Below are 27,413 nucleotides of genomic sequence, written 5' to 3'. Positions count from 1 at the left end.
ACATTCTACAATGATACACCAGGACGGCATTCACGGCGTTTATTCTACCTCCGCCGTCCATTTCCCTTGCAAGTACGCAGTGCATTCAACTTCACTAAATTTAGGTCAAAACCCGCGGCTTCTATTCAGCAAAATAAGTGCCAACAGTTGCCGTTGGACCGATTGTGTGACATCTATCAATTTCTGTGCCCGGCGGCTGAATTGTTTCCCCAGCTTCCGCCCCGGGTTCCAAGGTTGGAGGCGAAATGACGAGGCGAAACTCCCCACCCTAACTAATTTACTACAAAACTTGCTGCCCCTCATATAAACAAACATCCAAGCCGAAGAACAAGCAACTCTGCACCGAATATTCAGCTATCAGGCCAGCGCTCTGTTGTTTGTTAAACACTGGGTATCGGCTCTAGACAAGGTTCATAGGTGAGTTTTAACTCTGATTTCTGGCTGCAATCCCGAGTCTCATGCAGACTGGTCGTCGGGAGCCGTCTCCGGCAATTCGCCGGCTGCAATACACTCAGAATGTATATTTACTTATTTTTTTTTGCATCAAACAAGGCACATTGAGCAAAAATGGCGAGCACTGTTGGAAAGGTAAGTCTAATACTCTAGTGTCTCCTTATGTTTCTTTGGCGTCCTCTGTTGATGGAGACCCAGAACTAATTGCCGCTTCACAGACCATCAAATGTCAAGTAAGCCGCACGACCGAACCCCCAATACAATGATCGGAGTAGGAGTGGATGTTATCGCCCTTATGGGGAAACCCGCAAACATTGGAGCCCATAGGGACCGACAATAAAGATTGGTTACGAGAATGCTTCGCTAAGACAACCTTGCGGGAATAGGCTGCCGTTGCCTGGGAAGCTGGGAAGGAGTTGACCATCGAAGAGATCGAGGTAGATCCTCCAAAGGCCCACGAAGTCCGTATTCAGATTCATTATACGGGGGTTTGCCATACTGGTGCGTCTTCCTGGGGCTGGATGAGGAATAGATAACTATTTCAAGCTAGGGCATTGGTAAAGGATTGGGCGAGCTGACAGCATATTCAAGATGCGTACACACTTTCTGGAAAAGACCCAGAGGGCGCATTCCCCATCGTCCTTGGCCATGAGGGTGCTGGTATTGTTGAGTCGGTTGGTGAGGGCGTCACCTCCGTGAAACCCGGCGATAGGGTCATCGCGCTATAGTACGCCAATCCTCCGTTTAACACCGACATTCCGCATAGAAGATTGAAGAGCTAATCGTTTATCCCCACGATACAGCACGCCCGAATGCAGAGAGTGTAAATTCTGCAAATCAGGCAAGACGAACCTTTGCGGAAAGATCCGAGCCACCCAGGGCCGTGGTGTTATGCCAGATGGTACTACCCGCTTCAGGGCCCGTGGAAAGGATCTGCTGCACTTCATGGGAACGTCTACTTTCTCTCAATACACTGTTGTGGCCGATATATCAGTTGTTGCTATCACAGACAAGATTGGGCTAGATAGGGCCTGTCTTCTGGGATGTGGCATTACCACCGGCTATGGAGCCGCAACAGTCACTGCCAAGGTGGAAGAAGGCTCGAACGTTGCTGTATTCGGTGCTGGATGTGTTGGTCTCTCTGTTATTCAGGGAGCTATCCAGAACAAAGCTGGTAGAATCATTGCTGTTGATGTGAACGACACCAAGGAAGAATGGGCACGCAAATTCGGCGCCACTGAGTTTGTCAACCCCTCCAAGCTAGGAAACAAGTCAATCCAGGAATACCTGATTGAAACCACCGATGGTGGCTGTGACTATACCTTTGACTGCACTGGAAATGTTGGTGTCATGCGAGCTGCCCTCGAGGCTTGCCACAAGGGATGGGGCGAGAGCATCATTATTGGTGTCGCAGCTGCTGGACAGGAGATTTCTACTCGGCGTAAGTTACCCATTGACTATCAGCATATACACAACATTATCATACTAACGTACTCCCAATAGCATTCCAACTCGTTACTGGTCGTGTGTGGAAAGGGTGCGCCTTTGGAGGAATTAAAGGGCGCACTCAACTTCCCGGCCTCGTTGATGACTACCTCAATGGCAAGCTGAAGGTTGACGAATTCATCACTCACCGCGAGAATCTGCCCAGGATTAACACTGCCTTCGACGAGATGAAGGCTGGAGACTGCATCCGATGCGTCGTCGACATGACCAAGTAAATCTTCTCCAGCGTTCGTGTCTAATTGGTTAAATATCAAAATAACGCCTTGATATCATATCACGCTGAATACGTCATGAGCCACTCGTAAGCCAACTATAACAAGTCTACTATTAATATTGCCGTTATTATAGGATATGGACCTGGATGTAATAGTTAGCTCGTTAATACGTACCGATTATGGGTGTAAGATCTATCGCCTAGCTATCCTTTTGAGTGTCTAAATGTAAGAAGCTTACGCTTGTGGTGTGCATTTATTGCATGATGCTTGAAAGACGACACTCTCACCGTCACTAGTTACCTCGTACTAATATGTACATTGCCAGGATCACTGATTATGCATATCTTCCCTGTCGACGGCGTTCGTCCCACTCTCCTACTGGGTATTACCCCTCGGCCTTGTCGGGTATTATAAAAGCTCCCGGTTCCTAGCATCACATGGGTGAATATCAGTGCATACAAGGGCCGACAGCCGTAGTTGGACGAACTCTCTAACCACCAAATTACAACATCTAACATCATGGTGAAAGAACCAGAGGCATGGGAGGAGAAAGCGGCAGTCAAACGAGCAGTGACTGTGGCAAAGATCCCGGAGGAATGGCGTCTCACCGAAGAGCAGATCAATGATGCAAAAGCCCAGAGACAGCTTGCCGGTGCATATTTCCAGGGCTTTCTTACCGACGAGGAGAGGAAGATTACCGGCGAAGAGAGCACCGAGATCGTGAGCAAGATCAAGAGCAAGGAGTACTCTGCTCTTCAAGTCGCAAAAGCGTACTGCAAGGCTGCTGCCATTGCCCACCAGATGGTGAGTATATATAGTGATTCTCTAGTGTGTTTATGCTCAACCCTGATACTGTTATAGACCTCATGTCTCCATGAAGTGTTCTTTGACCAGGCACTTGAGAGAGCAAAGTATCTGGATGAATATGTGGAGAAGCATGGGAAGACCATGGGACCACTACACGGCCTGCCCATAAGTCTCAAGGACCAATTCCATGTAAAAGGAAATGATACCACCATGGGCTATGTTGGCTGGATCGATACATTCGAGGGAGACAAAGGCTCTCATAAGGTGCATAACTTCGATAGCCCGATTGTCACGGATCTTCTTTCACTTGGAGCTGTGCTATACTGCAAGGTATATAGGAGCATACCCTCCCATATGTCCTGATAAGCTAATTTTTCTTGTAGACAAGCGTCCCACAATCACTTCTAGTATGTTCACCGACTATCTGGTATCGTTAAAGGCGTCTCTGTTGACTGATCTATTGCATAGATCGGGGAAACTGAGAACCATATCATCGGCCGTGTACTAAACCCATGGAACAACAACCTCTCGTGTGGTGGTTCATCAGGAGGTATGCTCAGGCGGCTCTCATATCGATTTTAGTAGGCTAACACGCATTCCAACTAGGAGAGGGAGTGATGCTTGCCCTTGGAGCTAGCTCTGCTGGGCTTGGAACTGACCTTGGTATGAAATAGATACCCTTTATCAGTTCTATGTGAAAACTTAGTGAACTGATCACCGCTGGCATAGGAGGATCTGTTCGAGTTCCTGCTGGGTTTTGTGGTGTCTATGGACTGAAACCCACTCATGACCGGCTTCCATACAGAGATGTCGCCAACACCGTAAGTTTGATATGTGACGTGTTGAACCGGACCATAATTCTCCAAAGGTTAACTCTCCATGAATAGAACCCTGGGCAAAACACATATTCTTCCTCCATTGGGGTTTTATCAACGTCTCACGATTCCATCCAGTTAATGATGAAATCCATCCTTTCCACCCAACCGTGGCTCCGAGATCCAGTCGTTTTCAGTGTCCCATGGAGAGACGAGATTGTAGCCGAGACTCTTGAGAGGGTCGCTCCAGATGGTTCTGCAAAGAGTGATCAGAAATCACTCAAGTTTGGTATCCTTTATACAGATAATATAGTAACCCCCCATCCTCCGGTCACAAGAGGGCTTCATGCCCTCGAAGATGCACTCAAAAAGGCTGGGCATAAGGTTGTCTCTTGGAACCCACCACCGCATAGCACTGCCATTAGAATTCACGTAAGTTCTCACAATTGACTCGTGGTTAGCTCTTTCACTAATAAAGGAGCATAATAGCTGGAGTTCATGTCAGCAGACGGCGGTAATGACATCAAGAAGCAACTTAGCCTGTCTGGGGAGCCACCCATTCCCCAGATTAAGATCTTTGTTGAGGGCAAAGAGCCATTACCTCTTTTGGAGTATCAGGATCTGATTCTCCAAGGCATCGAATATGCCGAAGCGTACGCTGATTATTGGAACTCGACTGCCCAAGATGACGGTGAGTGATGCATCCACTGGACTATTCATTAATTTTGTTCATCTGGTATACTCACCTGGCATAAACGTTCATAGGGCAAATTGTTGACGCTGTTATTGCTCCATTGGCGCCGTGGGCAGCGGTGATTCCAACTAAATATTACCATACGGGTAAGATTCTTCACTTAATTTTAACACGGCATAATACTCAATTTCTTCAATCTCCAGCATACACCGAGGTCATCAACCTTTTGGATTACAGTGTTTCCGTAGTTCCAGTTACTAAGGCGGATAAGAATGTCGATGTTGCGGACCCTGACTATGAACCTATTAGTGAACTTGACAAAGCAAACTGGGAGCTATGTATGAATTCATATTAACCCACGAGTTGAATCACAAGGTATACACCGTTGCTAACTGTTGTATGATTAGATGACCCTGAATTGTTCAACGGGACCCCGGTTGGGATGCAACTTATTGGCCGAAAGCATGAAGAAGAGAAGATTTGGGCGATTGGGAAGATCGTTGACAATATTATGAAGAAAGCCAAGAGCGGTTAGAGTATTTTAATGCCCGTTAATTCGGTTTAGTTACTCCTGATTCATCAAATATGCTTAGTGGTATAAAAACTGTTATCTATTACACCGTACCGTTATTCTATGAATATTAGCAATTAAAAATATGCCTGGGTGAATCACATGTACAAGAAGTAACAACCACAAACCTAAGTAAGTAAGATTCTATCTCAGTAAAATCACCTAGTTATACAGCCTTCTTTTCCGGAGTTGCTTCTTCTACTTCTTCCTCACTAAACTGTATTCTTTTCCCATATAGGAAAGGTAATCTCCCAGCCCAGCAACCGAGGACATATCCGATACAAGCTCCGGTGATAATCGTAATTGGATAGGTTTGCCATGGGCGATCCCTAACCGCGAATACATTAGTATTAATTTGCATATTATAACCGTCCTATGGATGTAAAACGGCAAGGGTGTAGGTTGTGTCCTTACCAATCTAACGGAATAGGCACGGCACCTAGCCATGCGCCCAGTGCCATACAGATAGTACCACCCCATACGGCATCAAACGCCTTGGATATACTCCATATTTCACGCCAAACAGCCACATCTGTCCCATGGACGTAGACCAGGCCAGTACCCCCAAGAATCGACATGTGAGCGGCACATAGAGCGGTATGTGGTAAATGGGTTGTGAAAGGGGCACCGAACAAAACGAGAAGGACAGAGAGGCCTGGAGTCCCCAGGACCAGTGGAAGACTCAGAGAAAGGATGGCAGGCTACACACATACGATTAACGACATTTCCGGCAATACTGGATGGACGAAAAGTCTCAATGGAATAGCATTGTAGGAGATTACTTACAACAACCTTGGAGCCAATTGACGCCTCTTGGTCTTTCCGCTTGGACCCTGCCCCGATCTTCCCACTGGAACGCGCCTTATTTGAGCTTCCGAGAGCTGCGCCCGCAGCAGGTAAACATATACTGACGTATATTATCTGCAGCACCGCGAATACCGGTAAAAGAGTAGACAGGGTCGTAACTGGATCAGATACTAGGGCATTGAATCGAAGAGCGAATATAGACCCTATTAGGATCGGATGGAGATGCGAGTATGCCTGCGCAGTTGGGTTGGCGAGTATGCGGATAGGGGGGTGGGATAGGACGGTAACTTTGGCTTCAGGCTGCGACGCTGGGCCAGTGGCCGCGGCGGGGGCGATTTGAGAACTCATGAGATTGGGAATACGCTGTTTAATCGAGGCATCTGATATATTGTCTGACGAGCTCGTTGTTGCTGAGATGCCCAAGGTTGCGATTTGATATTCGAGATGAAGGGAATGCTATAACTAGTTATGTTTGCATTGTTTGCATGTTCATCGAGAATAACAAAATTTCCGTACGCAGACAAGAGCATGACAGGGATTCACCAGCTGGACTTCACGTATGAATGCAATGCAAACATTATTCCAGGAATTGGCCTTTAGATCTACGGTGAAAAATATGCGGTTTATATAATAAGGTATGTTGAGAGGAAGGAATTTATATTAGCTTCACCACTATTTGAACCACGGAGCTAGCCTGGTATATCTAGGAATTCCAGCCAAAAAAAGAATGGAAAGGTAGATAGGTAGGTCTCAGACTCGCCCATAATTAGGAAATACTGTAGTCAAATGATCAAGAAATTCATGGGTGCAACTTGGTATTGGGTATCTGAAGCGAATGCAACATAGGAAAGAGGAGCAAGTTGGATATAATGGTAAACAAATGAGAGGAGGTATATGTGAGTAATACAAGTCAAAAAAGAAAAAAAATCATGGCTGGACAGAGAAATAGAATAAAATGAGGGAAAAACAGGTAAAAGTATCAAAATATCGACAATGGAAAGTATAAGGAAGGACGAAGCATGGTCAATTCATACGCAGGTCGAGGGTGGGTACATTTGGTCATCACTATATCATCCCCGGAATATGATTGTTATGGGGTAGAGAATAGTCATTTCGAGATCGGTGGTAGGTATTATAACGGCTTGAGTCAGAGTTATGCCGATAGCTATTAATCGAGTTGCTGTCATTTTGAGACGGTTCAATATTAGGGGGCGGTTTCCATGGGTTTGTCGGTGCCTGTCTTGGAGAGTCGTGAAGATATGGGGTGGGCAGCATCTGCGAGTCGGGACTTGAGGATCGTAAAAACGTGCTTCCTTGCCCTGGACCCCATGGTTCTCCAGTCTGAAGGCGCCGAATTTCCTGTTGCATAGAGAGGATTTGGCTCTCTAGTAACTTTCTGGCGCATTGTTCTCGTCGCATGAGAGTGGTCAGAGCACTATACTGTTCCACGGATATACCTTGGAAACCCGAATCAGAGCGATAAGGTGACGGAGGGCGCCGTGATTGTGAGATACATTCCAATGAGTGGTTGCACAGCGTAATCGGGCTGCTGTGTTGCATCGGTTCTATTTCGGCAGGGGATCCTTGAGGTGGCGTAATGCTAGGCGTGGATACGAATGAATTGATGAACTGGCTGGAGTCATTTATGGGTTCCATGGGTCTCCCTCGGACTGGTGAACCTGTAGCCTTCTTCTTGACTGTATTTGCTTCAGCACTGCTGTTTTGTAGTTTCGCGATTGCAAATTCCAAGTCCATCAGTTTGACCTCAAGAGTTCCTACTCGCTGGGCTAGACTGACTTCATTCTCGGTCTGCATGCTTTCCATCAAATTTTTGAAATCAAACCCTTCTTCATCGTTTGGCTCGGAGTCATCAGATTCGTCTTCTTCGATTGGACAATCAGCGGACTCTTCACTTGCGTCTGCAACTTTCTCGTCAGGGCCAATGTGGCTTGATATAGATGTCGCAGGTCTAGTGTCGGGACGAGGTTCGGCAAAGTCATTGAGGGTGCTCTCCCTCCAAAATCTGATTTCATCACTTCTCCGTCGCCATTGAATTGGAGACATGCGGTGCGATTTCGCAGTATCTCGCACACCGCAAGCACTTCGTGACCGGCGTTTATAGTGGTTATCAGCTTTTATTGCCAGAGCGTCGAGGCTTCCGATTGAGCTTTTCTTGTCAAAAGTAGCGGCTGCATCAATTTTTGAGGCAAGCTCCAGGGCGTCGTGTGCAGAAAGTGCAACACTCGGCAGAGTAGCTCGTCTCCGGTGCACCCGAACATCTAGGAATTCCGAGGAGGACCATGGTTGGGAAGGAGAACCTAAGCCGCGGAGCGAGCTTTTGGGGCTTCTTTGGATACTATTTTTTAGGCTTGGGAGGGAAGAGGATCTGTGAAAGCGAGCAGGAGGTTGTACGGCCACGCCACCTTCTTCATCATCGTGTAGGCTAGTAACATCCGGTGAGTGAGGATAGATTTCGGGAATCTCTTGCGGGGATTTTAGATCATCAAGCTCGTCTCGTGGTTTGCGGCCAAATATCTTCCGCATCACCGTTTTGAGGGTGCTCCCTCGTCTACGGTGCATGGTAGAACTATTAGACACATTGCTTGAGAGAGATTCCTGGTGGGTATGAGACACAGGCGCCCCTGGGGACGGATGTGGATGGTATGTAGCTGGGCGCGAAGTCTCAGAATGAGTGGATTGAATTGGTGTTTGCGGAGGCTGGCGAGACTGGCGGGGTGAACTCATAAAAGAAGGATTAAAGGCCACGACGTTGGGCGTCACGGGCAAGAGGTTCGGGGTGACAGGAGGCTCGGCCTCATAGGCGGCGGGTAAGGGATGTGGAAGAGGACCCGATATCTTCAGTTCATGACGAGGGAACAGCGGTGATAGCTGTCCTCGGTGTCCCTCCTTGCGCAGATGGTTTCGAACCGGCATTGTTGCGATCGAGCTATGGCCAGTTCTAGTGACGGAATCAACCGCTCACATAAAGCGTATATTTAGGCGCTACGCTGATACTAATGATGACAAAACTCTGTTGGTTATTGGAATGCACGTCTAGTGCCATAAAAGTAGCGCAGATGGTTCCCTTTTGTGGATGGGTATCATGATAGATCCTGATATAGGCAAGGGTGGGAATGATCAGAAGACCTCTGAGTAAATAGTATCGAGTATTGCTTTCTTTTGCCCAAAAGAAAACCACAGATTTTTATTTCCTTCTGGGAGAATGAGCGACAGGAGCAAAAGCAAGGAGTGGACTATCAAGCACTGCTTTCCGCACGCAATGGCGAACTCGGACAGCCAATCAAAGCAGTATGGACATGCAATACGAATCGAGGGGGTTAAGGAGGTGTCTGACGAGGCTGAAGGAGCTGCTGTGCTCCAGATGACGAATAATGCTCTATCAGAAATGTTGAAATCTTTGGAGGTTCGCGAGTGACGCTGGTGTGGGAGACAACTCAGTTGGCTGGGGTGAGTGATAAGCAGCGGAAATGAAAGCCCGAGAAAGAGATGCAATATAACTATGCGGGGGGGACTTGGGGTCTTGACCCTTCCCTCATCCAAATAGTCGCATAGTAGTTGACGGCTATGTATGGGAAGGGAAAAAAAGGGGGGGAAAGGAGCGAAAGAAAGGATTGACTAGAGCGCAGCAGCGCAGGAAAAGAGTGCAGCCAGCAGGTGAAGATAGAGAAGAAAGATGAAGAAAAATAAGATCAAGATGTACGGAGTACGTTGAGAGAGAAGAGGGAAAAAATCGGACTAAGGAAACAAGAGCAGACAGAGAGCCGGGTTTGTCTGCCCCAGGCTGGCAAGGACAGGGAAGGACAGAGCTATTTTGGCGACACCTGGACTGGGCCACTGGGAAAGGAGAAGCCAGGTCTGAAACTCCTTGGGAGCCCGGCTACACCCAACTCCTGCGTGACCTGTGGCTTCCAGAACAAGCGGGGGCAGCCGTGGCCCATAAAGCGTGTCATTCCCTTAGCTAAGGATTATGCAAGGGACTGGGATGGTTTGGCCATCGTTGCATCTCCGAGTCAAGTTGACCGAGTCGCCAATCCCGTACAATTCGTCCACGTTTCGCTGCCTCCGTGCGCAAACTTACATCCAGCGTAAAAGGAGTCTGTACCCGTAAAACGGAGAGCATCTCCGTTCTGGCACCCGCAGGTCCGTTTGCTTCTTTTCTTAATAATAATATACATGTAGGCGTAGCTCTATGTACGGTCATGCATCTGTAAAGGAGCGCTAGGGCAACACAATACTTGGGAGATCGCCTTGCGAGTGGCTTGAGACCATTCGGGAGGGCGTGCAAGTTCCTGGCCGCGGTGCCCAACGAGCCAGCAGAAGCGGTGAGTTCGCGCAGGTGCATGCCGTGCCCAAGTATCGGTGCTCAAGAGGCAACTTTTCCGGCATTTATTTTTTATTTTTATTTTTTTTTTTTCTGTTTGACTTTTCCATAGTTGGTTAGTTATGCTGCTGCAGGAGATGTTGACTCTGTGCTCCTGTGTCTCAGCCACGCAACCAGGCGAGAGGACTCGCTACATATTTCATGCCATGGGCTCGCCGCCAGAGCAGCAACAAGCCAGAGCCAGAGAGCCAGAGAGAGGGAAAAGGAGGTCGACCAGGTAGTTAGCTATGCTCTTCAACATCAGGGGGGAAAACTGGCCTCCTTCTTTTCCCACCACGCGGGACGATGCTCCACCCCCCAGTCGTCCCGGCGATATCTGCAGAGTGGACAAACGCGTCTGAGTGGACAGCCGTCTCAATCAATCCTGGACCGTCGCCCGCAAGCGTAAGTTTCCATGTTTACTCCGGGCGCTGGGCTGTCAAACAGCGACAATAATAATAATGATGGCGAGGTTGTTGTCGTCGTTTGTCTTTTACGAGACGTCAAAGAAGCAAAAGAAGCTCGACGTCAAAAGCCGGGGATCACGTGTCTTGCCCCCTTTTCGGCCTCCATCGACGGCTCGAACTTCAACGCAGCCTTCGCGGCGGCCCAGCAGCATCAATTTCACCGCCGGAGGAGCTTGATATGGGCCAGGGATCGCAGCTCACGCTCAGTAAGCACGCTGCACAGCGAGTCTGAGTCAGACTATCACGGAATCATATCCAAGCTCCACCCTTTCCAGGGCTCAGAGCTCCCGGTAGGACGCGAGCTGACTATCCAGGAAACTGTGTGAGAGCATCCTCGTATGGATTTGTTTCATCCCGTCCTCCCAGATCGGACCGTTATCCTCCCCCCTTTCTCGCTTAGTTACAGACGGAGTACTTGCAGGAGAGATACGGATATGTCCAGGCCGAATATCCTCGTCCGAGAAGTCCTCACCACTGTCTGGCGGCATTGCGGACTCAGGTCGGCGGCAGACCACCGACACCCACCTCTACGGAGTACTGTGGCCCATGGCTTGAGTAACTCGGATATCTGAATGTACTGGACGCAGGTCATGTTTCCTGTTCCACAGCTGATCTCAGGAAACCTTTCGGGTTACTCCTCGGGTACCTGAGCAAGGTCAGGGTGATGGAAGCTTGGTGCCATGGCCGCTGCTGAACCTGCATTGGTCGGTTACACCTGAATCAATAACGGTGACCGGCGCCATGGATGAAGAGCTTTAAGAGTGGCGCCCTACCCGGCCACTAGATCTCGAACACAGAAACACAGTTGCTGCATATTAATGGAGGGACCTGTGACGTCCGTCCTCACTATTGAAACACTGTCCGCGCCTGCTGAGATAAAAGAGCTTTTATATAATCCCATCACGCTATTGTACGAAAGCACGGAAACCCCTGGCAACAGGTGATGTCATGTGGTTTTATATATAAAATTTAATCTATCTATAACTAACGGGTCGGCTACCCAGACTCTGATCTTGATTTGGCCTCCCGTTATCTAGCGCGCATGAGCCATGTCGCCGTTGCATTCACGGAGCACATATACGGAGTAGGGTCGTGGGGTACGGCGTGCTCCCTCCAACACACACACCTTTTCACCTCAATTAAATAGTTAATAGGACAACTAATTAATGCGTACCGCACTAACCTTCCTAATCAATTAACCCGGCCTATAAACAACGTATTGTTATCGTGCAGTGGGGTGGTTTTTGGCAGCGACTGTCAAAGCATCCGAAGATTGGAAGTGGAGTCTAAATGGGGCTTGGTACGTTTGACCTTCATTAGACCGAAACACTAGAGATGATATTCATAAGCCGGATATCGGATACACGTACCGGACGCTAGTTCTCGTTAGCGCCGATGTGTTTACCCAGTTTATAGTTACGAAGATGGAATATCATCAATCTAGCTGGAGATCTGTGTGACGATGTTGTCTTCATTCTCAGAGGCTTGTTTATGAGAAACAGTATGGGGTACCTTCGGCAATTGCAATTGTTCACATACAGAACAGTCAATGCCATCATTCAGCCGTGACGGGAGGAGTTTATGTGAGCAAGCCATCACAATATGGGAGGCGCCCAAGGCAGCCACTGGACAACATGACACTATATTGAGCAGATGGTACGGAGTAGGACTTAGACACAGGAGAGCTGTTGAACATTCAGCTAGCCACGCTCATTTCATCTGTGCCATCATTTTACAAGCCAATTTGTGCCTTGCCATCCAGTCCTCCCGTTGACAATCCTTTGAGCAATACTCTGCTACCTTGCAACCACTGCACCGCAGCAACTTCGTTCCACTTCCAGGTCTCTCCCCTCCACAATTTGAGCATGATCCCTTCTCTAAATCCATCGACTGCAATAGCGATTGTGTTATCTGGGAAAGGCCTTCCTTGTTATCCTTATAGCTGCCCTCCTTGTGCTCCTTGTCCTCCTCGTCCTCTGCATCAAACTTGAATTCCTTATCCAGGAACGGGACCCAGTAACAAGGAGATATGGCGACGCGGGTGGCGTATTTCTTGATGTCTTTCCACTCCGGGAATCCCTTGATTTCATAGCCGTTGGGAAACTTACCTTTGCCACACGAACAAAGTATCGGTTGTGCCCAATCCGTAGAAAGGGGTATTTTGCCGGTAGACATATACTCGCAAGACGGCAGATGCTTCCAGGTCCGGCACCGGTCAACAAAGGCAGGCAATACATGTTTCCAAAGGCGGAGCTCATCATCGCTGATCTTGAGTGTCTTCATACCGCGGTTAGTGAGGTCATGGAGGCTTGAATACATCTCCATGACAAGATCTATGGTAAGAGGGATCACCGCTGCGTCAATGACCATGCTCTGGTTGGCGGCCTCCAGTCTTAAAGAAGACATGAGAACAATAACGTTCACTCCGCCACTTGTTTCACTGTCGAGGCCGAAAGTGTTGATTTGGGCCTTTGTTCCAACACCACTGAGATATCCAAACAATGACAAGAGTGTATCTTTGAATGCCACTCGCACATCGTGGGAAGTACAAATCTTGCCCTTTACGTACTTATTCCTTTCCTTCCCTTCTCTATCATTAAACATATCACTTGAAAGCAATTTGACCCAGCTTAGCTTTGAAGGGTCCCTAAGGTCGAGAATAGGCAACTTGTCGAGTGCAGTATAATCGAGATTTCTCAATATCGGGCCATTTTCATAGAGATCGATCGGGGAAACATTGTCGGGGTTTTGGGTAAGGTCTCCAGTTGAAGCTATTGATGCAATAAACTCAAGATAAGAGGACTTCCGGGCAATTCTTGTTTTCGTATTTACCGATAATATGGGGAATGGAAGGCGAATATTGGAGTGGAAAGGTTTACCTCCCAACTTGACATTTATTTTGTATGGGGAAACCTGCTCCACGAGAACTGCAGCACCTTGTCGCAGTATGTCTTGATATTTTGGTGATGTGATATCAAGACGCGTTGTAAGAAGCATGGCTTTTGAGCAGTCAGAGCTGAGCTCCAAATGGAATTTTAGCTCCACTCCATCCATTTGCTTAGGTGAATATGAAGGAACCACGCTGCTCTTCAATGGGGGTATCTTAGAATGCTCTGTCATTTGGTGCTCCATATTAGGACGACAGCGGGTAATATAAACGTCATTATTGGCTAATTTAGACTCGTGGATGGCCAGGTTCATCCCAAGTTTTCCCACCAATTGAACAGTGGCAGGACTGGTTTTTAACCCCAAGAAAATATTAGTTGAGAGGCCTGGGTTGAGGAGAATCAAAGCTGTAGGAACCATTACGGAAGCGAGGAGGGGTGCAGTCCCGTCCCATCCCCTTTCATCTTTTCTGATTTCAATTGCATATTCTTCTGTATATTTTGTGCCTGATGTTTTTACTTCCCCAAAGCCCAGCTGAATATCGGCAAAAATACTCTGCCCGGCTTTTGAGTCAAACACAAGCTGGCATATTGGGGTTCCATAATTGTTCACTGGCTTCTCCACGAATAATGAGAGCTTCTCATGAGGGATGGCCAATGTGACTGATAGCGCCGGGGGAATATTAGTCCAATTTCTAAAGGCACTTTGTGGTAACGGAGCAGTTATGCCATCCAGACCAGGGTTGAGACTTAGAGCCGGATGCAGACCTGAAAGATGGAGGTGTAGATAAAACTCTTGGAGATAATGAGCACCCATGAGCAGATTGGAATCCTGATTTATTAGCCCGAAGAATTGGTCAATGAAAGCCTGCCAATTCACAACATTCGACCTCTGTAAAGCTTGCAAAATACAACAAAGGCTTGCCCTCGTGTAGGCTTTGTACTCATCGAAAACTACCCTGTTTTGCTTCAATTTCAGGAGATTGGCTGGGTTTTCGTCCTCGAACATAGAAAGGTATATTGAGTACATAAGTCGGGACAGTTGTTTCGGGTCATAGGTGATGGGTTCCGTGACCAGTCGGGTCCATCGCACAACATAACGTTCCTGGCCAGTGTCCTTATTAATAACTCCAACCATTCTCTCCATGAAGTTAGAGGATACACTTGCACCGGTCCAATATTGGTTCGGAGTGAGTTTGAACAGTGAGCCGATAGTCACCATATCCCCTAGCAGAAGCGATTTGAGATAATCTGTGTCTCTTCCTCGTGAAACTAGTAGCTCTGTAGATATAGTTGATGTGGGGTTTGCCTTCAACAAGGGGCCAGTTGCAGCTAGAATGTTCAATGGTCCAAGATGGTCCGCCAAATTCGAAGTATCAACGGCATCGAATAAGTATGGAGCTCCAGTTCCTTGTCCAGGGTATTCATGGGGGTCAAGAATAAAGGGTTCAAAATGCCAGTTACCACTATATTCCTGACGGGTAGCCGTACCACACCTTTGGGTCTGAAGTGTATGGCAAAACACCAGGGCGTCAGCACATACAAAGCGGAGAATCCACTTTGAAGATAGAGCATGAAACGCTTTTACATAGGTACGGAATTGGGCGAATGCTGCCCTGACAGCAGCGGGTGTGTCACCCAGGCCATCGGAGGTATAGTTTAAAGGGGATCCTTTTGCAAGGGGGGAGTATGCGGCAGCTAGGTGAAATCCTAGTAGTGGTTGAGTGCCATAGTGAAGTACTAGCCTTTGACTCTGTGTCCAAATCATTGGATTCATGTGAGTTGCTTTGATAAAAGAGCTCATATCTGGAGTAATAGCTCCCTCTCTCCAAAATTGGTCATAGAAATCATGGCTTTCCTCGATTTGAGAAAGATCACAAGGTGCAGCGGAGCGAATCCCGGTTGCAACTCGTGTAGTTCCAACAATTTGTTTCTTTAGGTCTCTGGCCTTCTGTATGGTCAGCTTGAGCTTTTCCTGCTGATCATTCAAAGAGAGCTCATCCGAGGGGTCTAGGGCATAGAATTTCCACATATGCACAACACGAGAATATGTAGCCTGGGTGCAGAATCGGAGAGTTTTGCCATATTTCCCCCCATTCCAGTCCGAAATACTCTTGCTATTTTCAACAAGTTTCTTTGCTTGACTGCGCAATAGAGTCAGGGCCGTGTCATTGATCAAAACATTATTGTAGATATTCCATAGATCCCCAATTTTCGAGTCATCCGAACTGTCGATTACAAGAGTGTAGAGCAACATATTTCGAGCTATTGTGGATCAGCAACGCGGGGGGCCAGCAAGGAGCGCCTGGTTGCATACCGATAATCTCTCCTTCCAGGTCACAACAGGTAACGTCTACCTTTCGATTCCCTAGAGTAATCATGTCTTAGTAGGTGCATATTTATTTAGACATTGAAGCACTTTGGATATACTTGATCCCAGGTCAGCGTATGCTGTGAAAAGCACATTACGCACATCACCACATCCAAGAAGTAGTAGAGACACATCTTGATCTGGCGGGAGAGAGTGCGTGAGGCACACCGCAGGGGTGTTACCAGTAGCATAGAAGAATTTGATAGTAAGAAGGCGAACCGGGACGGGCATCTTGCCTTATCCCGCTGTCCTTTAACCAGAGGCTTGCTTGGTAACTAGTTATCGGGAGATGGCTATTTCTTGGATGCTTGGAAACAAGAACCCCCTGGTTTTGGGGTCTTCACCAAACACAATACTCAATTGATGTTGGTTTCCAAGTGCAAACAAACAAACTCGAGTTAGCTATCTTGGTCGGTTAATTTAGTTAAGCGAGTTTCACAGTTATGCTCCACATCCCGCCACCAGTGCTCTCGCTTTTGAATTCTAGCCCCTGAATATCACAAAGAATTGTTAGTTGGTGTCCTAATGGGCAAAAGCCTCCAATTGACTAGTTATATAACTTACAACATTCATCGTACCGCACTTAAATGCTGGACACTGGACATGTTATCCCGGGAAGGCCTCTTACCTTAGGCCACCAACTAACTTCTTGAATAATATCAGTGCTCTACTATAACTAGATCTCCCTTTCGACCTTATAATTGTGTAGTTATTTGTCATTACGTTAACTAGCTAGTTACCCAGGCAACACCAACTATCAATAACTAGTTATGAATAGAGCGAAAAAGCTTAGACGTAGAGTTATCATTGTTTGTATCCAAAGGGCGTTCTGTCACATGGAAGAATAGATAAATATGAGGATATTTCCTCTCTATCCATTTATTATCGTATATACGCACCAAGGCTGACATTAACACTGTGCAAAATATCCAGGTTGGATACATAATTTCTAGCATGGTTTCATAGATTGTGAAAGACCTAGTGAATAAGCTGGAGGGGGTTAATATGCTCCGAACACTTGTGTGCGTGGCACAGCCGAGAAAGCAGAAAAAATATAGTCTTCCTTACGCGCATAGGATATGTTAGGTTGGACGAGCTTGGGGGCTTTCCGTAATGAGGTGTCGTTGGGTATTACAGGGAGAGGGTCTCCTTTGCTACTTTACACTTTTCCTCATCCTCCACTGCAGCTATGTAGACCGCGTAGAAAGTCTCTCGCATGTCCTTGTCTAGAAATTGACTCCACCTAGCAATTTCGTTCTTATAGGTTTCTAGCAAGAATTGCAGGTCTAGAAGATCGGAGAGTTTTCTGTTGGAAAACCATGCGTTGAGTTTTGTCTCAACTTGCCATGTTATATGGATGACTTTGACCCGACTACCTTGCGGTGTAGGGAATGCTGGGGTTATAGACTCGTAAGATTCTGCTTCGTCCAGCTTTGGTGTGCCTAAGGCGCCTGTGAACAAACGGAGGTCAGTATACATTATAGGATAACCACCACTGTTGGGGCACTGGGTGTTGAGTATATCTAACCTGAAAGTGTGATGTTAGCACCAACAACCTGGCCCTCCTCTCCAATATCCACAAAAAGTCTCTCTTGAACTGTGCCAGAGACGAGGTGAAATGATAGCAATGCCCTGTTTTTGAATTTAGCCATAGATTTACCGGCTTGCAGCAATGTCATACCAATTGTACTGCTCTAGGACAGATCTTATCTCGGCCGTGTCTTTGGCGAGGATGAGGAGACTAAGGCCGTGCGTCTCCCGGAGTGATCCACGCAGATTCATTGCCCATCCCCCAAACCAAGCAGTCTTAATACCAGCAAACGCTTGCTCAAGGTAGGAGGCCGCCTTGGCTAGCTGGCATTGCTTTGCCTTTGCTGCATTTCGCTCCAGGTCCCTGAGATCATGAGGCGAGCTCTCACCGAAATATTTAGCTTTCTTCTGGGGAATTCCATTCGGCTTTTGATGCATCTCAAAGATCTCCCCTTCCTTTTTTCCCTTTTTTAGGCTTCCTAGAAAGATGCTGATCCACCCCTGGGTATCCCTGTCCGAGCAGCGCGCAGCGCCTCTGCAAGTAGTTTGTTCAAACTACGCGTCAAAAAGGCAGGGTCAAGGAAAGGCTGTTCGTAGTATGACGCTGCGCAAGCACTTCCATGAGTAACCTGACGTGTCCAAACCTGTGGCAAGAAAGTAAATCTTGCTTTTTGACCGTTGGCCGCGGATGTAGATTTTATATCCCTTTTCTTCACTAACTAGTTATCGAAGGAGCTTAAAAGAGCCGCAAACCTTGTGCGGGCGGGCAGGAGTTGCATCACGTGACTATGACGACAAAACCTACTGACCTGACCAAGAAATGAAGCTTGAAACAAACAGCGAACGACGCCAACGACAACCTCAACGGACGGCATGAACGATGTTAGAATAGCGCCTCTTTGCCAGTTATTTTTGACGGATTTGGTTTGCTTGAACGCTGTGTAAAGATATTCCGCCAGTTCAGCACCCGCAAGATGACCCTTCTCCAGTCCAGCCTGATCTGGATCGTGTATGCTGTTGTTGTCGCGATCTTGATCGCGATAGCTTCGGTCTTTGTCTATGTCTACCAGGCGCCGAGAGAGCGATCAGGCCTGGTATCAGCCGTGTGCATTCTCACCGTGTCAGCTTTGCTAGCTACCGTTTTACTTTTACCTGTGGACATTGCGTTGATATCATCTACCAACTCGCGCAAACTGGGCCAGAGGAAGGATTGGGCAACTCCGGATGTCGTTGCCAGTATCGTGCAATCTCTCACGATCGTCTATTACTCCCTTTACTCGCTTGATACCATTCTCTGCTTGCTCGTTATTCCGTTCACGTACTTCTGGTACGAGGAATATGACGAGCTTGCTGAACAGCAGGACTGGAATGCCTTCGGAAAGAGATTCTGGGGCGCTTTTCGCTACACGATTGCCTTCCTGGTCGTGACGGTGATTCTCTTTCTGGTCGGATTTTTCGTGCCAGTTGCTCGAAATAGAGCTGGAGCAGGGCTTGATCTCGACTACTTTAAACATCTGCTCACAGAGAATAGTGCGTATTTGTGTGGAACTTCACTTATTAGCGACAAATTAATCTGACCTTTCTTTGTAACTCTAGATGGCGAAAGAGCGTTGACGTTTGCTCTGGGTTTACTAACAATGATTGGAATCATTGTTTACGTGCTTTATACCTCAGCTGGCCTTGCACTCTTCCCGGTGTCGTTTATCAAAACAGCTCCCTCGGTCTCTAGTCCGTCTCTATACGCCACAACAGCATCAAGGCTGGAGGAGAATGTTGAACGCCAGCGTCAGCTCGAAGGGCGGTGCGGAGGCAACCTTGATCATCTATCATCGAAGGAGCGGCGAGAGCTTGACTCGCTTGTTCGCGAGGAGCGCACTTTAAGACGTCGACAACGCCTTGCGGAATCTAATGCGGGTGACGGAAGAGGCTTTTTAGTTAAAGCATGGCACAAAATAGAGGCCGTATTTCGTCCCATTAAGCTTCTCGGGGGGCTGCTCCTGCTCCTACTTTCCATTGTGATCTGGGTCTCGATGCTGCTGACGGGGATCGACAAGGCGACGAATTCTATTTGCAAACACAATTGTGGTTATATCCTAGCGAAGGTTAACGTGTTCAACCCTATTAATTGGGCCCTTCTTGAATCCGCGAAAGTTTTCCCCATCGACTATGTACTTTTTATAGTGCTGGTGCTACACTTTTTCAGCAGCTCTGTTATTGGTGTTGCAACCGTCGGCATTCGATTCCTATGGGTTAGAATTTTCGGTATACGAAAGGGGCACACCACTCCTCAGGCGTTACTACTTGCCACTGTGTTGCTTGCCCTTATCATTCTCGCCCTCAACTTCTCTATATCCATGATGGTGGCACCTCAGTATGCGACCTATGGCCCACAGACATTCTGTGACATTCCATCCGACCATGGAGAACACAGTTTAAGCTGCGAACACCGGCCTCAGGATGTAAAGCCTTGTTCTGAGTTGACAGAAAACCACTCGGCCAAGGACGTCTGTACACCCAGCGTCGTTAGCGTCTTCTTGAACCGAATAACGCTTAACTATCCATTCTTTGGCATGGTTAATTTCTGGGCTCAGTTTGCTTTCCTAGGTAAGGACATCTCCTTAGTCAACCGGGTATTGGGTTATCGCTAATGTCACTACCATAGGTATGTCACTCATTGTCTTCGTCACTATGCTCTTCAGGACTCCGAGACTTGATGAGCAGCAACTAGACGAGGACGCTGAGGAAGCCGAGGAGGAGGGACTGCTTGCCTCTACGGGCAGGAGGTTCGGTGCTACATGGGAGGATATCATGGGCCGAGCACCCGCCCCACACCCTGCCGCTGCAGGTAGAGGTTCTCGTGATAATGGATATCATGATGGACATTGAGGCTTATGAAACTTTGGGCGGATGGTCTATAATGCGGATGGTTTATAATGGTGGGTTGAAGGATGGGGAAGGAAGGAAAGGCGGGAACAACTTGCTGCATTATTACATACCAGGCCCTGAGGGCTTCTTTCATAACTAGGGCAATATTCTACATGCCCATATTCATAATCCCGGAGGAAATTTCATAATATACATTAAATACTGATTCATCTTATATCGATTATTATTTGTGGGGGTTCATTCTGTCCGTAGAAGAGCAAGAGCGCTTTCAAACGCCTTGACCACGTTGGCATCTGTGTACCAGGTTAGCAAAGCTAAGCTGTGGGCATAGCAGGATCTCACGTACAATGTGCTTTCTTCTCTTCCAAGTTTGTTTCTGACTTCTGGACATGGTCCATCCGAGTTTTAAACCTAGTTTTGGTTAGTTTGCTATGTTATGTTCGGGTGAGACATTCAGACAGGCTCCACAAACCTCTTATACGCTCTATCTTCGTCTCGGAACGTGGTTGTCTGTGACCACGCCATGAATACCTACGCAGCAAGCAAACAAAGGCTAGTTAGAACAAAACATTAAACTGTAGTAGAGTAGCGAGACTAACTTCAAGGAGATCAGCAGTCTCTTTTTGCAGAATATTTTCAGCTTTAGACCTTTCGTCCATCTCTTCAGTAAACCGTTGTTGCAATTGTTCCCATGTGCAACCTGCCAGTTCATGAGCTAAGCCAGAGAGTCCGTCGTCTTTCCTGGGACTGGGTTTGTTTGTTTGTTTGGGTGTTTGTTTAGGTATGTATTTCGGGACGTGTTTCGATTTGGGAGTGGGTATAAGTGATTTCCTTGGACGAGGCCTGGGCTCCGTCCTGGGTTCTACCATGGCTTCAATCACAGTTTCTTTAGTAGGTGACGCAGGTACAGACGCAGGTGCAACTGTAATGAATGCTTCTCCATCGTCGTCTTCCTCTTCTTCTTCTACCTCCCTTGAAGCCATGTTGATTTTTGGGCTCCGGGGGTAGATGGGGGAGTCCACCATGGGGGAATCTGGATCAAGAGAAGAGCCTGGCACGGGTGTTCCACTCCTATCTTCTGTCTCGGTGTCTGTGTTCATTGCAACAAGCTGTTCTGTTCTTTGGATCTCTGCAACTATTCAAGTGTCAAATACAATTATTTTGATATCAGACGTTTTTGAGCCCGCGATGCACCAAGTGTTTCCCTTTTCGGCATGTTTGATAAACACCCAACTGCACAATGCAAACAAGACAAACTTTACGGTTTCGGCAGTTGTGCAGGTCGCCTGCCTGGATCAGGTGACATCATCGGGCCGCCGCCTGTCAACGACCGATGATATCAACGACCTTGGAAGCTCACCGACAACGATCACGGAGACAGACGGAGAATGAAACGGCGCTTTTGTGGACTGTCACGGGTTGATATCATGACCAGACACCCCCAGGAACTACGATAAATAAGAGAGATCTTTGCTTCTAACGGCACCAAGCCATGACCCAATACATGTTCAGTGGTTCATCGCTGCTCCCTGGGGTCCGGCGAAAAGGCACAACCTGCTTGGATTGGAGAGGCTCTGGAAGCCTGAGTACGACGAAGCTGCTAAGGATTACCTGATATGGGCTGCCACGTATGTTCGCAGCCGCCTAGTTCACGGCTGGGATTTTACTGCCCAACCTGCGCCCGTAACCAGCTATACGGGCTACGTTACAACCATGCGAAAGTGCTGCTGGACAAGGATGCAGCTGGAGTGCAGATCGAAGCGTCAATAGCGAGGAATGCGCGGGAGAACGCAGAGATACTGTCAAGCGGCGGTGATATTCCGCGACTATCTAAGGATGTTGGTGGAGTTGAGCCGGAACCGTCAAGGTTGCTGATGCAGACAAAGCGCACCGCTATATCGCAGTCCACTTCGCGAACGGAAGATATACGGTCTCACATATCTACGCTGGAGAAAGAGATTGCAGATGGGAAGAAGGAGATTGCTAGGCGACGAGCAGCTCTGGCCCAGCGACGATCCGATGCAGAATCAGCTAACTACGAGGTGGCTAGCCGGCGGGCTCGGGCTTTGGCAACCGTCCAGAAGAGCATCAAGGGCAAGGAGAAACAGTGGAACAGCATTCACGAAAAGGCGGTAGAGTCACGAGTGTTCCTTAGTCGGGAGGTAGCTAGTCTTTTCGGCTTCCGTCAGAGAACGAGGCGGAAGAAGGGAGATTTGATGAATCAGTTCTCCATTGGAGGCGTCAACATTGTCGATCTTCGCCAGATGAATAGTAAGCATAAACCACTTTACTCACATATACATATCGCTAACTCATGGATTGTAGGTGCAAATCCCGCACATATAACTGCATCTCTAGGGAATCTCTCCCGGATGCTAGTATTGGTATCGCATTATCTTGGATTGAGGCTCCCTGCTGAGGTGGTGGTGCCTCACCGTGGCCATCCTTTACCAGCAATATATACACTTTCATCATCTTACATGCCATGCCGGCAGGACTCTCTCAGCTCTTCACCCAATTTCTCTCCCACCCAATCAATGCACAACGCCCGAAGCGCAGATGCAATGCTCCTCCCACGTCCTCGACCGCTCTTCATCGACCGGTCACTGCCTAAACTTGCCAAGGAAGATCCTACGGGCTACGCACTCTTCATAGAAGGCGTGTCTCTACTAGCATGGAATGTATCCTGGCTATGCCGAACTCAGGGTCTACATCTAGGCTCTGAGTCATGGGAAGACGTCTGTGATATCGGTAGGAACCTCTGGCAACTTCTAGTTGCTCCCGAACCACTTCTCAAAGCCCTGGTAAGTGGACAAGCAAACAATGACGCCAACACAGGCGCAAATACATATGAGAAGGAGGGTGAGAATGGCCTACGACGAACGCGATCCCTGCCAATACTCGGTCACTTCTCACATGGCTCGGCACATACCTTCCTCGGTTCATCGGAAGGAATGGAATTTATGAAAACGTGGAAGTTGCCATCTCCCATGAAGATTGCAGACAAATTGAAATCCACCTTATTGGGCGAGATGGCCAATGCGGAGTGGGAACTGTTGGGAGAGGAAGAGTGGGAGGACGAAGCTGGGCCGGCTCAGAAGGGGGATGGCGAGGGTGGTGATAAGAGAGATGTAGTTCTTCTTGAGTGAATGTGATATTGCCACTGTTGTATTATTAACGTGGTAGACAGAATATAGGACGTTTTTTGGTTGGATACTCACCTGAGAGGCAAAAGTGTCAGATTTTTCACTCACTGTGTAATGTCGTTCTTTACAAAAAAATGTCGTCGTATCTATCGTACATGAAATTCATCATTCGTAACTCATACCGCCTCAAGTCTAGACCGAGGTCTTTTTCTCTTCACCTTTCATTCTCATCATTCTCCTTTGTCAGTCATTGATCAAAGCGTGGTTTTCGCTGTGGGTCAACCGAGAGATCTTTTTTTTTTTTTTTTACTTAGCGCCCCCGAATCCCCGATCCCGCACCAAAATACTCCGTAGATTAAACTCAACCATATCCAGACCTGGATCATAGAGGGCAAAAAGCGTTAGAAGAAAGGACGAGGCAGTGACATACATGCTACCATCTACTGGTGAACATGGATAAGTCGGGAACTTTCGGCATCTGGTCACCCGGCAGTAGTGGGGGCGCAGACTCGTCCCTCACAACACCAATATGGACTGGTTGGAGCGGGAACGTCTCGCCCAGCCAAATGCCAATGACGTGGTCGAGAACAACTTGCTGGATAACGATACCGCTCTGTGGCAGGGCGGGAAGCCATGATCCGTTGATTTCAAACTATTGCTCGTTAATACATAACGTACCAATTAAAAAAAAAAAAAAAAAAAAAGGCGGTTACCTGTATGAAAGGATGTTGTTGTCCATAACCGCGGCGACAAACGGACAAGCGTACAGTCCTAGATGGCTGTACGTCTGGGAAAGAAACGGAGTAGCCGCGGTGCTGGCGCTCGTTGATGTATACTTCCGTGATGCCACGACGGACAAGATCTGTGTAGAAAGTGACTGACTGAGCTTTTTGGAAGGAGATATAGGTGGCGTGGGCAAGGTATGTGGATGGATCAGACTGCTGTGTTGGCCAGGAGCCTACTCGTATGCTGGAGTTGATCCATGAGTTTCCCGGCGGCATACTATCTGCATCGAAATAAGGCTCAATCCCACCTCTGTTAGTGGGCAGTATGGCTCGACATTTCATTGACTGGAACATTGGTTAGTAGGGGAAAAATCTGAACGGGAATCTAAGAGTACGGTACATCACAAACAAGTCGTAGCCTATGTAGATCTGCATCTCTGACTCTGGATATCTGCTTTTTAAAGGGGGCGGTGGGATGGTCGAATATCCAGTTTGGTCGACCATCACTTTCATCCAGAGCTATATCAACCACACCAATACTGTCTGTCTTGACGGCTAGAAATGTGCTGTCTCCAAACTGGTAGTCCCTATATGGCAGGGTATTTCTATCATGCTCCTTGGTAGGGGTAGAAGCACCGTCTTCAGGATCTGAGAGATGGCTGATGTACACACGACCACCAACCCGCACAAGATGAATTCTGACAGTGTCCCCGCGTACATCTACGGTTTCGAGCTCGAACCTGGAGTCCAATATGAGCAGGGGAGAGGCAGATAGAGGCTGAAGCTGGGCTGCCAGCCTGACGATGAACTCTAGTCTGCCCACATCATACTTTGATATCAAGTTCCATACTTCATTTGGGAGTTTAGAAATCCCTTTTCTGACATCTATATCTATACTTGCACTATTAATGGTATTATTATTGGGACCATCGACGTGGTGAAAAGCGCCGTGTTCATCTACCGGTCCTGTCGAGGAGGGCAAGAAAGTAGGCTCTATCAGGTCGAGCAACCGGCTGACGCTGCCGGGCGCCAAGTGGCTGATGATGGAGAGACAGCGGCAGTGGATGAGCACCGCCCTGTCTGTGTATCTGACACCTGGGAACCGTTTGATTTGGAAGAGAACTCCCTGGACGAAGACACGGCCGTCTGTGTACTGGGGCTGTTCCTGGAGAGAGTCGAAGTAGCGTGACTGGTGTAGTGGGAAGAGACGATAGCTGGAAGTGTGTTCGATGGCGACGTCGTGCTGGCAGAGTGGGCAGGTCGGGTGGAAGTACGGATATCTGTTGATTTCCGTCATCGTCTTCTCCGTCTCATCTACCCAGGACTCATATTTGGCCGCCGCTGCCGTCGTCGTCGTCGTCGTCGTTGTCGTTGTCGTCGGCGTTGTTGTACAGGAGATCTACAGCGAGTAAATCCGCGGATCTGGCCATCGCGTGAACCGGGCGGGAGTCGCATCACATGACTGGTTATCCCAACTGTGGATCAGGAACAGCTACGCCGTACGCATCTGCAGAAATGGAATGTGTAACGGGCCATGTCCCATATCTACGGAGAGTTGCTCTAGAAAGTGAAGATATAATAATACACATGGTGACATGGTCTGTTTTACTAGGTTGTGCCAAACCCTCTTCCTGCAGCCGAAACCCCAGGATCAAAACCAGGACCAAAACCAGACTCTCCTTGGAAGGCCAACCAAGTAGTGCCAAACAAACGTACTTTTCAAAGCATGCAGATACTTTTTCCAGAGTGGCTGGTAGCGAAGTGCCAACTCGGGACCCAGTATCCCTTTTCGTACCAGCGCCTCGCAGGTTTTTCTCTCCTGCAGGCGGTCAGTGGTCTCATATTCCATGGTTGATGCAAAGTCTTTTGTTTTGCGCTTGAAATCATATGCTACCAGTGCCATGGTAGGGTAAACATTATACCAGCAGCCAAGTATAAGGCCATCGAAAATTTCATGACGATTTAGCTCGGGGAATTTCATTTGCTCGAATCGAGATTCTAATTCTGGCCAATCTAGATCGATATCTTCATAGGGTTTGTGACCGTAGACCATGTAATAGAGGAGGGAGCCAACTGCAAATTGCTCTGTTCTAGCAGAGCAGAGACCATATGTACCCTGTAATGGCCCGGCAGCCAGCTGCATGGCCCAGGGAGCACGAGAGTGTTCCAATAGCTGCCCAATGGTAGTAGCACGGCCGAAATCAGAGAGTTTCAAATTGAGTCTCTCATCAAGGAGACAGTTCGACGTATTCAGGTCGTTATGGCAAAATCCCATTTTCTCCACGTATTCTAGCGCAGATGTGAGCTGTTGTATCCACCGGGCAATAAGCGCGGGGTCCTCGTAATCCTTAATACGGATAAGACGGCCAAAGAAGTCGTTATTTTCTCGCTCCTGGCGCTCATGGAAGCGATATAAGAGTGCCTTGTTCGCGCAGAATGAGAGGAAGAGATGGTCGGGAAACATAAGGAAGCATTCCACGATATGTGGACACCGATCACGGCGCTCGTTGAAAGATTTGTAAAAAGCGATATCCCCGTGTAAGGGATGGCCCATCACCTTCTCCTCTGCATGGTCTCGGTCAGGGCGTACAGTTTTCACCACAATGGTCGGGCTGACGAGGTAGATGTACGCATAGCCGCCAACCCCAATGCAGCCATGTTTTTCCAGGGTATCAGAGTAGCGGAAGCCCATGGCAAATGTCAAAGGGCCTATGTCTGTAGATATATGGGCGTGCAGAGGTCGGGCTTGGTGTGTTGGATGAGATTTTGTTTGACTCCTTAATCGAAGAAGATCGTCTCAGCAGCTCTCTTGAACATATCTACGCTATGCCGTTTTGGGTAACACGACATTGACATATACTTAGTACAGTATAGATAGTACAGTAGAAGGAAACGAGGTTTTATTGTGAAGCACGAATAACCAGAAGGGCAGACGGTACGGAAGTAGCTGAGCGAATACAGAACATGATATGCAGGTATAGCGAACGCATCGGAGGTAAGATTTAGCTAAGTTGTCCTTGAGCCTAACTACTGAGTGAACCAACTATGGAGTACGCTGATATTGCCACCATATAACCAAGTTTCTGCGAATTCCATCCTACTGGAGGCGATGGATATTCCAAACGTCGGCAATTCTATAATATAAAGCCATCAG

The 27,413-nt window shown here is 47.9% G+C and overlaps 11 protein-coding genes across 11 annotated transcripts; 4 read left to right on the top strand and 7 right to left on the bottom strand.

Moving 5' to 3' along the window:
• Positions 1-458: 458 nt before the first annotated feature.
• TRV_07407 (zinc-binding oxidoreductase CipB) lies at positions 459-2,174 on the top strand (the record flags this gene model as incomplete). Its single annotated transcript, XM_003018516.1, has 5 exons — positions 459-686; positions 840-954; positions 1,045-1,131; positions 1,295-1,894; positions 1,957-2,174. 5 exons carry the CDS (start codon positions 459-461, stop codon positions 2,172-2,174), a joined length of 1,248 nt encoding a protein of 415 aa, XP_003018562.1.
• Positions 2,175-2,693: 519 nt separating this feature from the next.
• Positions 2,694-5,025, top strand: TRV_07406 (general amidase GmdA, putative; the record flags this gene model as incomplete). The annotated part of the gene is made up of 9 exons (XM_003018515.1): positions 2,694-2,978; positions 3,036-3,311; positions 3,450-3,531; positions 3,588-3,644; positions 3,711-3,802; positions 3,869-4,228; positions 4,286-4,487; positions 4,562-4,828; positions 4,898-5,025. The coding sequence occupies 9 exons, from the start codon at positions 2,694-2,696 to the stop codon at positions 5,023-5,025; spliced, it is 1,749 nt and encodes a 582-aa protein (XP_003018561.1).
• Positions 5,026-5,471: 446 nt separating this feature from the next.
• Positions 5,472-6,216, bottom strand: TRV_07405 (GPI-anchor biosynthesis protein (Pig-F), putative; the record flags this gene model as incomplete). The annotated part of the gene is made up of 2 exons (XM_003018514.1): positions 5,472-5,762; positions 5,848-6,216. 2 exons carry the CDS (start codon positions 6,214-6,216, stop codon positions 5,472-5,474), a joined length of 660 nt encoding a protein of 219 aa, XP_003018560.1.
• Positions 6,217-6,933: 717 nt separating this feature from the next.
• Positions 6,934-8,412, bottom strand: TRV_07404 (uncharacterized protein; the record flags this gene model as incomplete). The annotated part of the gene is made up of 1 exon (XM_003018513.1): positions 6,934-8,412. The coding sequence occupies one exon, from the start codon at positions 8,410-8,412 to the stop codon at positions 6,934-6,936; it is 1,479 nt and encodes a 492-aa protein (XP_003018559.1).
• A 4,014-nt stretch (positions 8,413-12,426) lies between these two features.
• Positions 12,427-15,858, bottom strand: TRV_07403 (uncharacterized protein; the record flags this gene model as incomplete). Its single annotated transcript, XM_003018512.1, has 1 exon — positions 12,427-15,858. One exon carries the CDS (start codon positions 15,856-15,858, stop codon positions 12,427-12,429), a length of 3,432 nt encoding a protein of 1,143 aa, XP_003018558.1.
• A 1,245-nt stretch (positions 15,859-17,103) lies between these two features.
• Positions 17,104-17,940, bottom strand: TRV_07402 (uncharacterized protein; the record flags this gene model as incomplete). Its single annotated transcript, XM_003018511.1, has 3 exons — positions 17,104-17,414; positions 17,501-17,604; positions 17,633-17,940. 3 exons carry the CDS (start codon positions 17,938-17,940, stop codon positions 17,104-17,106), a joined length of 723 nt encoding a protein of 240 aa, XP_003018557.1.
• Positions 17,941-18,476: 536 nt separating this feature from the next.
• Positions 18,477-20,388, top strand: TRV_07401 (uncharacterized protein; the record flags this gene model as incomplete). The annotated part of the gene is made up of 3 exons (XM_003018510.1): positions 18,477-19,032; positions 19,099-20,106; positions 20,165-20,388. 3 exons carry the CDS (start codon positions 18,477-18,479, stop codon positions 20,386-20,388), a joined length of 1,788 nt encoding a protein of 595 aa, XP_003018556.1.
• A 557-nt stretch (positions 20,389-20,945) lies between these two features.
• TRV_07400 (uncharacterized protein) lies at positions 20,946-21,488 on the bottom strand (the record flags this gene model as incomplete). Its single annotated transcript, XM_003018509.1, has 1 exon — positions 20,946-21,488. The coding sequence occupies one exon, from the start codon at positions 21,486-21,488 to the stop codon at positions 20,946-20,948; it is 543 nt and encodes a 180-aa protein (XP_003018555.1).
• A 516-nt stretch (positions 21,489-22,004) lies between these two features.
• On the top strand, positions 22,005-23,537 carry TRV_07399 (uncharacterized protein; the record flags this gene model as incomplete). Its single annotated transcript, XM_003018508.1, has 1 exon — positions 22,005-23,537. One exon carries the CDS (start codon positions 22,005-22,007, stop codon positions 23,535-23,537), a length of 1,533 nt encoding a protein of 510 aa, XP_003018554.1.
• A 430-nt stretch (positions 23,538-23,967) lies between these two features.
• TRV_07398 (uncharacterized protein) lies at positions 23,968-25,556 on the bottom strand (the record flags this gene model as incomplete). Its single annotated transcript, XM_003018507.1, has 3 exons — positions 23,968-24,186; positions 24,302-24,604; positions 24,669-25,556. The coding sequence occupies 3 exons, from the start codon at positions 25,554-25,556 to the stop codon at positions 23,968-23,970; spliced, it is 1,410 nt and encodes a 469-aa protein (XP_003018553.1).
• Positions 25,557-25,910: 354 nt separating this feature from the next.
• Positions 25,911-26,951, bottom strand: TRV_07397 (uncharacterized protein; the record flags this gene model as incomplete). Its single annotated transcript, XM_003018506.1, has 1 exon — positions 25,911-26,951. One exon carries the CDS (start codon positions 26,949-26,951, stop codon positions 25,911-25,913), a length of 1,041 nt encoding a protein of 346 aa, XP_003018552.1.
• Positions 26,952-27,413: the final 462 nt, after the last annotated feature.

The sequence above is a fragment of the Trichophyton verrucosum genome (assembly GCF_000151505.1).
Source record: "Trichophyton verrucosum HKI 0517 chromosome Unknown contig01006_1.f1.exp, whole genome shotgun sequence".
In the NCBI taxonomy this organism is placed as follows: domain Eukaryota; kingdom Fungi; phylum Ascomycota; class Eurotiomycetes; order Onygenales; family Arthrodermataceae; genus Trichophyton; species Trichophyton verrucosum.
The sequence above is the reverse complement of the archived record's forward strand: the minus strand, read 5'-3'. Positions and strand labels throughout refer to the sequence as shown.